Source organism: Malus domestica, chromosome 05, assembly GCF_042453785.1.
Source record: "Malus domestica chromosome 05, GDT2T_hap1".
Lineage (NCBI taxonomy): Eukaryota > Viridiplantae > Streptophyta > Magnoliopsida > Rosales > Rosaceae > Malus > Malus domestica.
The window spans coordinates 27,647,280-27,658,126 of NC_091665.1; the positions used below are offsets into that span (position 1 = coordinate 27,647,280).

Here is a 10,847-nt window from a genome sequence, read left to right on the forward strand (position 1 = left end):
AATTATAGAGGAGAGAGTTTGGACTCGAAAATACAGTGGGTTAAAGAGAAAGATCCCAATCTACCCAGATCAATTTGCCATTTGCATCCGTTTTAACGTCACTTTTATTGTTTAACATGATATATTGTAGCTAACTATCATTTAGTCTATTGACACTTAATCTCTACCACGCCAAATTTAGTTTAAATTTATTCGATCTAGTTAGTTTAAATTTATTCGATCTAGCTAGTTTAAATTTAATCTCTACCATGCAATAGAATATTAACATGATTCAGTAATTTTAATCAATTTACAATGACCAAGTTAATAACGGTTGAGCCAACCCAAAGTCTAATTGAATTAGTTTAACAATGACCCCAGTTAGTGCTGTATGCTCTCCATTTAAAAACATTTGATGTCGGCTTCAGCTCAAGAACACAGGCAGTGAAACACCAGCACAACAACCTTAATTAAAAAAATCATCACCTTAATAATCACTTAATCACATAGGAATATAATAATATAGGTCTTCTAGATTTTTTATTTTTTTATTACCTTTTTAAGAACGTTAGGCCAAGAATGCAAGACAGGAAGAAGGGCATAAAATATAAACAAATATTAAACAAAAGGTATATTCGTGCAGAGATCCATAAATATCTATTAATTAAATTGCAAAAGCAATCAGCATTTGGGTTCCAAGATGTAACCTTCCAATTTCCATTGTTTAGCAAACGTGCAGTCTCCCATTGGTTCCCCAAATTTGGTAGTTACAATGTCAAAAATTGACCACCCGAAATATGTCTATAGTATTATTGAATTGCATGAAATAATGCAGTATTTTCTGTGCGTCGGTGCTACACAGTCCATGTTCCTTACACTTCACACTAGTGGTTTGCTTTTTTTGTATGCATTCCGTGCGCGCAGGGTGCCACTATATGCAATCTGTATATTCTTGTTCCTATTATGCCACATGTAACATGCCACATGACCTTTGGGTTGCTCTTTATGCATGTTCTTTTTCATGCTTACATAATTCAGATTCAATTTTCTTAAACATCACTAGCAAAAAGGATCCAAGTTCATTAAGTATGTAGATCTTAAAATTTTAGCTGCGGATTAGAGATATGAGAATGAGTGTTTAATTTAAGTTTTCGACTCTAGGGACTTGTTAATTGCTTTGCGGATTGGAGACATGAGAAAAGGGTTAGAAATATATGAGTTATATGCTATATAGGCAAGTTGGTGGTCTCATTATGTTTAAGTCTGGTTGTTATGAAGTCGAACTGATAGATTTAATACCAGAATATTAGAAGCAAACTAGTTGAGTTTGTGGATCCACTATTAAATGATGATTTGAGATCACAAGTCAATTTGAGTTGTGATGTCATTCTCCACACAGTTCAGATAAAAGCACATCGTTCTTCCTAGCCATGATTAATTGTTTTGAGAAGTTTCATCTCTCATATATTTTGCAACATTTGATGCATTGATTTATATGGATCTTCTTACTCTTCCAGCTCTATCAGAGTCTGTTTTTGCTCGCAAGTACCATTTTCTTGAGGTCATATTCTTTGATCCGATTATAACTTTTGGTCTCTTTTATGAATGAAATATGTCATTTTTTTAATAAAATATAAATAATAAAAAGACAAATCACTTTTGAGAATACACTTATTAGTTACTACTCGTTTATACCCAAAGTTTGACTCTCACCCTATTCATTCTTAAATAAAAAAAAATCTATCAATGCACTTTATAATCTTTCTTTTTACTTGAGTATCCACTAAATTTGGCTTTCGCTTAAAGTTGATATCAATTTATATAAGATTAAAAAAATATATTGTTTCTTGATTTGGGTAAATTCTATTCGTTTGCTTTAGGTCAAGCTATTGATGGAGTTGTGGTAAGAGGCCCAGTGCAATATTCCACAGTCGTTGTCATTGTGTTGGTGCATGCATGCCTGCCTCCATGGTTTGCAAAAATTAATTAAAAAAATATTTAGATATCTTTTTAAAAAATAATAATAATAAATTATATAAAACAACCTCAACTATTGGGTAATTAACAATTTCATACCTCGTCTTTAAAAAGTTTCAATGTCATACCTTATCATCGAATTTGTTGCAATGTTATACCTTCCGTTAGTTGTCTGTCAATTCCTCTGTTAAATGCTGATGTGGCTGGAGACGGAGCCCACTTTCTATTAAAAATTAATAAATATTATTAAAAATTAAAATTAAAATTATTTAATATTGTTTAATATTAAAATATAATTAATTAAAAAAAGTTATTAAAAAAAAAAACCCAGTTCGTCTTCCCCCACAAGAGCCCAACCTGCAACCCCCAAAAAAAAAAACCCATCTTCATCTTCCTCGACCCCCCTTTCCCTGCAACCCACCCCTTTCTTCCCCCTCATGTCTTCCCCAAACCCACCGCGCACCCATCCTCCACCTCTTCCTCCGCACCCACTCTCGCACCCATTACCTGCAACCCAGAAAAAAAATAACCCATCTTCATCTTCCCCGACCCCCTTTCCCTGCAACCTAGATCTTGTCTTCCCCAAACCCACTGCGCACCCATAACTGGGCACAGAGAAAATAGGGGGAATAGGTGTGGATTTAAGAAGTGGGGTGTGTAGAGGAGGGAAAAGGGAGGGTGCGAGGGTGGGTGCAGAGTAGGAGGTGAAGGATGGGTGCGCCGTGGGTTTGGAGAAGACGAGAGGGAGAAAAAAAGGGTGGGTTGCAGGGAAGGTGGGTCGGGGAAGATGAAGATGTTTTTTTTTCATGGGTTGCAAGTTGGGCTTGGGTGGGAGGGGGAGACGAACTGGGTTTTTTTTTTTTTATAATAACTTTTCTTTAATTAATTATTATTTTAATATTTAAAAAATATTGAATGATTTTTTTTTAGTTTTTAATAACTTTTAATAGAAAGTGGACCCCATCTCAAGCCACGTCAGCATTTAACAGAGGAATTGACAGACAACTGACGGAATATATGACATTGCAACAAATTCGAAGATAAGGTATGACATTAAAACTTTTTAAAGACGAGGTATAAAACTATTAATGACCTAATAATTAAGATAATTGAATGTAATTTACCCAAAAAAAAATTACTTTGGTATCTTCCTAATCGTACTGCACATAATATATAGGACAATGGCATGCATGAAGCGTTTTTCTGCAACATATTTAAATAAAAAAAAAAAGGAGAATAGAAGAAAAATATACAGCCATACGATTATATTATATGGTTCTTCGTATAAATTTTTATGAGATTTTGTCTTATAGTTAATTGTGTATGCATCACCAACGTCACTATGCCTCTTCAATTTTCTCAAATAGTCAAAGATAAAACTTTCGACAAAAAAATAGTCAAGATAAATTAGGGTGTTTTGCCACATTATTAATAGTTTATTGTGAGACTAAATATATCATTCTTCTTTAATGTTGATAATATTGTTTGTTAAAAAAAATGTTTTGGGCTATAAATATCCAAAAGCACTCTAATTTCTTTAACCAAAGTAGGGTTTGATATCAATATGTATAATTTAGTGTGATTGAATGACGAAATTCTCATAGTTGTATTCAGTGGCGAAGCCAGGAATTGTCGAGAGAAGGGGCGAAATTTAAAAGAGAAAGGTTCCAAACTAAATGTAGACAACCAAATTCTTTTATATAGTAGACAACATTAAATTCGCTCATATATTTATCAAGACAAATAAGTTACAATTGTTGCCAACAAGGCTTTATGCCGTAAATTTGCTACTCATTGATAGCTTTAAGTGAAGGGGGCATTGCAGTGATGCCCATCTCTTTGATCATAATACTATATGGCCTCATTTGGTCTAGAGGACTGAATTTACATGTTTGTCCATTCAAATCCAATCCTAGAATCTAAACGAAGCCTATATTTGATACAAGCAACTCTAGTGTGATATGCCAAATGTGAAAACAATGAACCTTATTAACTTTTTCTTTCAAGATAAAAAACTGCAACTTTAACCAATAATTGATGCGTCAACCCCCTTCAAGCATCAAATTTTAACAAAATTTGAACCCTTTCGAATAATGGCATCTAAAATTTGCCTAAAAATCTACAATTTTGAGGACCAATCTAAATCCCACAGTGAAATTAGCGGCAAAAACGAAGGATTTGGTGAAAAGCTAGTCTAAATCAAAGATCAAATTGCAATAAAAATCATGTATAAATATGCATCAAGATTCAATTCTTTAAATTTCAAGCAGGAACAAACATATCCACTTATTCATCAATAATCAATTATTCATATCAATAATTAATATGTATACTACGCTGTAATTCATATAAAGAATGTCAATTAAGCAAATGGTTATGATAAAGGGAAGTGTTATTGGCACTCCAAAAATCTTATTCTACACTCCTCACAAGTGTATTTTTTTTCCCTAATATAGAAAGTTTAGAGTGTAGAATGAGATTTTTAGAGTGCTAATAACAATTCCCATGTTAAATTATGAATTAATAATTTAAATTAAAATAAGGCAGAAGACACAGTAGTGGGGTGGGAAGTAGGGAAGTGAATGTGTGAGAGTTAATGGGGATAAGTGGTCCCCCTTCTATGTGTTTTTTTTGATATTTTTAATGCCCAAAACAACGCTGTTAGGCGTATATTATTTTTGTTTTTCCAAGGCAAAGGACGTGTCTTCTTCATGGGATTGCTTATAACAAAACACAGCCACTGCATAGATATGTAGCCTGCAGCAGCCATGGCTTCACCTTGCAGGTTTTCCGACGACACCAGAGGACTGAACCAACGCTTCTAGGCTTGATTTCTAGTGAGTGGAGAAGCTGAACTAAAGCTCTAGTCTTGTTTTCTGATGAGGGGAGTGGCGGCAGCCACTCCTAGCCCTCACGTGGCTTCGCCACTGGTTGTAATGAGTCTATTAACATATTATTCAAGGTTATGAAAAGTTTCAACGGATGTCGATGGGACCGTATTCTATGCATAAGCCACATTGGTCAATATCGAAGTATTTGACACATGATAGTACAAGGTTCGCGACGTGCATTGACCCGCAATAAAGGAACCTAGAGTTTAGGTTTTTTGTTTTTGTTTTTGTTTATTTTTAACAAATGAGATTATTTATACTAAAGGAAATGATAGGTTAAAGTTACACAGTGAGCTAGAAATAATATGGTTCAAATTCATCTTTGGCGAGAATTGAATTTAAGATCTCTCATTTACAAGTGAAAAGAAATACTACTAAACCGTAATACAAAATGGTATTAGAGTCTAGATTTGAACCTTCCCAAAACTTCCTATATTTATTCTGATTTTAATATCTGAAGTAGGATATAATATAATTAGGCACCATTTTTAATACATACTATACTAGCATGAGTTTATGTTGAGTGAGTTAAGTTTCACAATAGCATAATCATAATAATTTTGTTTGAATTTGTTTTTAACGAAAATTGAATATATCACATCTCTCTTACAAGTGATGAAAAATATCACTATACCATATTAAATGGCAATTAAGCAACCATAATATTTAAGAAGATTCCGTCTTTTCAGTGAGAACCTAAATCTTGAGATATTCTTCGAATAAAACTCATGAGAACACCCAATCTAATTCCCTATATAAGATAAACTCCACAATCATTCAAGATACAAAAAAAATTCAGACCTTAAAAACATTTTTATAAGATACAAAATAATTTATTTAATACAATACTTACATGTATTTTGTACAATCATCATCTATGGATCAGATTAATTTATGTGAATATATAATAATTGTATCAGATACATGTAAGTATTGTAGTCAAATCTAATTTTTTTAAACACTTTTACTTTTGACTAAATCACTAACTTAAGCTTCGAAGAATAATCCCGACATAAATTTGATCATTTGAGTGTTCTTGTTCATGGTTAGACTAAGAGACCTGCCTAATCCTAATTAACAAAATTTTTGAGAGATGTCATATCCCTTGTAACAAATTCATAAATTAAGGTATGATATTGTAATATTTAAAATATAAGGTAAAAAATTATGGTGCGACTTATAATTAAAGTAGTTTGTATAATTTACCTTTAAATTTAACCAAAAGAAAACAAGACCAAAGAGTTGGCACAAACACTAAAGAGTCCGAGTAAACATAGTGAGGTGGAAATAGAAGTAGCAAACACCTCCCTACAACACAGTCCGACTCCACGCAAGCAATGAAAAGAATCTTAGCTGGATGCAGCTGCCCTCACTTGCCACTGCCACCTTCACCAACGGACTATTTCTCCCATTTCTATAACCCTTTTCACTCTCAAGATTCAATCTTTTCACTCTTCCTCTCTCTCTCCTCACTTCCTCTCTCTAGACCGACAAATTTCACTCACAAAAACACTGGGGACTCTGCAGCAACTCAATCTCCAAGGTCATCACAATGGCCAACTTCTTCATCTTCCTCCTGCTCTTCTTATCCTCTCCACTCACCGCATCTCCAAGGCCAAACCATAGAGTCCTCCACCAGCCATTTCTGCCGCAGGAATCTTCTTCGCCTCCATCTCCCTCACCTCCTTCCCCACCTCCGAACCCAACTCCCCCAGTTTCCAGTTCCAACTCTCCCCCTCCCAATTCCCCTTTTTTCCCATCCTTACCCTCCCCTCCGCCTACCCCTCCCTCCCCAACCACTGCCTTCGCCTCCTTCCCCGCCAACATCTCCTCCCTCATTGCCCCCCAGCCCACCAAAAACTCCAGCGCCCACAAGCACCTCGCCCTCACTATCGCCGCCGTGCTCTCCGCCGTCGTGGTCGTTGCCGTCGCCGCATTCTTCCTCTACCGTCGCAAACACCACAACAGCCGCAACTTCCCGGACAACGAGGACGAAAAGTCGTATGTTAGATCCGAGCACAGCAGCAGGCTATTTCAGGTGCCCAATCTCAGCCACTCCTTCAGTGGTACACACAAGGTCCGAACCGGCTCTGCCAACAGCTCCGAGTTCCTCTACCTGGGCACAGTGGTCAACTCGCGCAGACTCGAGGAACGAGTTGACCCGCGCGGGAGCGTTGGTCGTAGGGCCGAAAAAGAAACTCGGAAAGTCGACTCGCCGGACCTCCAGCCGCTTCCGCCGCTTGTTCGGCAAACCTCGAGGCTGAGCTGTTGGGAGAATGCCGAACCGGTTCTGACCCATGACCGAGATGACGAGGAAGAGGAAGAGGAAGAAGAGTTCTACTCTCCCAGAGGGTCTTCGGGCGATCGCGACAGCTCCAATGGAAACGGATCCGGGTCCAGGAGAGTATTCGCGGCGGTTGCGGACGGCGTATTTGATGAAAGAGGCAGCGAAACGACGTCGTGTTCGTGCTCGTCTTCCGAGTTGGGTTCACCGTCTCGGTCACACTCAATCAGTCTCTCGCCTCCGGTGAGTTTAAGTCCCAACAGAAGATCAGAAGAGCCCAAACCGCCGCAACCCTCAGCCATGCATTACACGGCGCCGTTTGCTGATGTCAATGTACGGTCGCCGTCGTTGACTCCAATGTCTTCGCCGGAGAGAGTTGTTGATGATTTCCCATCTGCATCGGACCGAAACGGAGGGTCTCCGTCGATGTCCTCGATATCTTCGTCACCGGAGAGAGGATTGGAGAAGACCCCTGATGTACCGGCGAAAGTTTCGGTCGTTCCGGATCAAAGTTCGCCGATTTCTTCACCGGAGAGAGATTTCGGAAGCAACCAACATGCATCATCGAAAGTTTCGGTGGTTTCTGATCAAAGTTCGCCGATTTCCTCACTGGAATTAAATTTCAGAAACAAACCAGATGCGTTACCGAAAATTTCGGCCTTTTCAGATCGGAACGATCAATCCCCTTCACCATCTTTACATTGTTCATTGTCACCAGAAAGAGAATCGAACGGTTCTGATTCAAGAGCCAAGTCCTTTTCACCTTCTATGTCACCACTGAGAGGTTTGGAGAAGAGCTCAGCTGCCTCACCAAGAATTTCAAATGCTTCGGATCGAGCATTTATTCATTTGGATCCTAAAATGCAGTCTCTTTCATCATCTTCATCGTCTTCGTTGTCGAATTCACCGGAGAGAGAGTTTAGTGGTGGTTTAAAGCAGCCTCTGACTTCAACCGAGAAAGAGTTTAGTGGTGGTTTAAAGCAGCCTCTGACTTCAACCGAGAGAGAGTTTAGTGGTGGTTTAAAGCAGCCTCTTTCGGTTCCTCAGCCGCCGCCAATGCCTCCTTCACTGAGACTCTGGGAGAAACCAAGTCCTAGAACACCAGCTGGGCAAGTGTTCTCTAGGCCTCCAGCTCTCATACCTCCTTCAAGACCTTTTGTGCTTCAAAACCCGGGAAAGGTCTCTGTTTCGCCGGTGAAGTTGACGCCAAGTTCAACACCATTGGAGCCGATTGAGGAGACTCCGAAACCAAAGTTGAAGCCATTGCATTGGGATAAAGTTAGAGCAAGCTCCGATCGCGAAATGGTGTGGGATCAGTTTAGATCGAGCTCTTTCAAGTAAGATAGTACTTGCATTTACTTGCTTTTCTTGTTATGGTAGACTTATAATTTATGTAGTAAGTTGGTTGCTTATACTGTGTTGCACTACTAAATTTGTGGAATCATCGGACGGTGGTTACAGATTGAATGAAGAAATGATAGAGACATTGTTTGTTGTAAAAACACCAAACCCGAATCCAAGGGAAACGACCCCACGTGCAGTTCTTCCCTCACCAAATCAAGAGAATAGAGTACTTGATCCAAAAAAGTCGCAGAATATTGCAATCTCACTAAGGGCTCTCAATGTGACCATAGAGGAAGTTTGTGAAGCTTTATTAGAAGGTAAAAACCATTTTTTCTTCAAAGTTGTCTTCCCTTTTCCTGAATGCTGAGAAAATTATCATATCAACGTTGATGGTAATATTGTTTATGCTTTTGGTTATATCTTGAGCACGCCGTTTAGTTAACATTGAGAATTTAAAATTCGGTTGGCCTGGGATATATTTGAATTCTCGTGATAAGTGGCATTTCATAAGTTCATAATAACTGTGATTCTTCTTAGATGATTTTTTATTGTAGCTGAAATGGTTTGTGATAACTTTTATGTGATAGTTGTGAATTCATGGTGTCCTTTGGTACTGGTAATGAATGCAGGAAACTCGGACGCTCTTGGAACTGAGTTACTTGAAAGTCTAATGAAGATGGCTCCCACCAAAGAAGAAGAACGGAAGCTGAAGGAATACAAAGACAACTCACCAGTTAACCTTGGTCCTGCTGAGAGATTTCTGAAAGAGCTGCTTGACGTTCCTTTTGCATTTAAAAGGATTGATGCAATGCTTTACATGACTAATTTTGAGTCTGAGATCGAGTACCTTAAAAAGTCGTTTGAAACTTTGGAGGTAAATCACACCATTTCTTTCCCCTCTTAACATGTGATGCTAGATTCCGTTTTGTTTTCTTATGCTAAGATGGTAACATTAAGTAAACATTTCCATCAAGACGTGAATATACCGAGGCACACAAAAACATTAATACGTTAATTGAAAGTGTTCGTCAACTTAACATGGGTATTTCTATCCATGTGGAGATGATAGTTTTTCCATCAGGCATTTTCTCATTGGAATTTCCTTACTTAGGCTGCCTGTGAAGAATTGAGAAACAGCAGGATGTTCTTGAAGCTTCTGGAAGCTGTTCTGAAGACTGGAAACCGGATGAATGTTGGGACAAACCGTGGTGATGCCCAAGCCTTCAAACTGGACACACTCCTCAAGCTGGTTGACGTCAAGGGGGCAGATGGGAAAACCACACTCTTGCATTTTGTCGTACAAGAAATCATAAGGACGGAAGGTGCTCGTCTCAACGGTGGCAATCAAACTTCAAACCCAACCTTGAGTGATGATGTCAAGTGCAGGAGGCTTGGCCTGCAAGTTGTTTCAGCTCTCAGTACAGACCTCAGTAACGTGAAGAAAGCTGCTGTCATGGATTCTGATGTGCTGAGCAGTGATGTTTCCAAGCTTTCTAAAGGAATTAGCAACATCGCGGAGGTTGTGCAATTAAATGAGACGATGGTGTCAGATGACAGCAGCCGGAAATTCTCAGAGTCGATGAACATGTTCATGAAATTGGCCGAAGAGGAGATTATAAGACTTCAAGCTCAAGAAAGTGTTGCATTGTCCCTGGTGAAGGAGATTACAGAGTACTTCCACGGGAACTCCGCTAGGGAAGAAGCTCACCCGTTTAGAATCTTCATGGTGGTCAGAGACTTTCTTACAGTTCTTGATCGAGTATGTAAGGAAGTTGGTTCAATAAATGAGCGAACCCAAGTTATTACCGCCCACAAATTTCCAGTTCCAGTAAATCCAATGCTACCACAAGTAGTTCCAGTAAATCCAATGCTGCCACAACTACTTCCTGGAATTCATGGGTTGAGGCGGTACAGTTCATCCGATGATGAGAGCGCGTCTCCATAGTTTCTGCAGCTCATTTCAGGATGGCGTTTTGGTTCGATTTTGGAAAAACCGGTGTTAAGTAGGCGGTTTGAACAGCTTGTATGCCAGGTTTATATACATAGCTCCAGGTTCCACCCCACCAAAAATTTGTACTTGTAAAAAATCATGTAAGCGATTTTGCGTTCTGTAGATTATATAATTACAGAGGAGGAGATTTTATCTGGGAAGAATAAGTTGTAATTCGGATTAGATAGTTTCTGGGAAGATCGATCACACAACTGCTCAATGGAAGCAGAACTCTTGAGAGTACATGGTTTATGCAACTGTTCTGCATTGTATCAAGGCGCTAATTTGTTCTCCATATCTCGTTTATCCCCAATTATTCTTTGTAATTTAATCATAGCAACGGTAGTGTTTGATATTTTTTGATTTTTTTTTTTATCTTTAT

At 38.5% G+C, this 10,847-nt stretch overlaps 1 protein-coding gene across 2 annotated transcripts; it reads left to right on the forward strand.

The window, feature by feature from the left end:
• Positions 1–6,122: 6,122 nt before the first annotated feature.
• Positions 6,123–10,741, forward strand: LOC103436034 (formin-like protein 1). 2 transcript variants are annotated; one of them, XM_070821076.1, is made up of 5 exons: positions 6,123–8,071; positions 8,162–8,468; positions 8,593–8,792; positions 9,105–9,349; positions 9,587–10,741. In XM_070821076.1, exons 1-5 carry the CDS (start codon positions 6,400–6,402, stop codon positions 10,418–10,420), a joined length of 3,258 nt encoding a protein of 1,085 aa, XP_070677177.1. In that variant the 5' UTR covers positions 6,123–6,399; the 3' UTR covers positions 10,421–10,741. The 2 variants fall into 2 exon arrangements, with proteins under 2 accessions (XP_070677177.1, XP_008372668.4); XM_008374446.4 differs by having other exon boundaries at positions 6,123–8,468.
• The last annotated feature ends 106 nt before the right edge of the window (positions 10,742–10,847 follow it).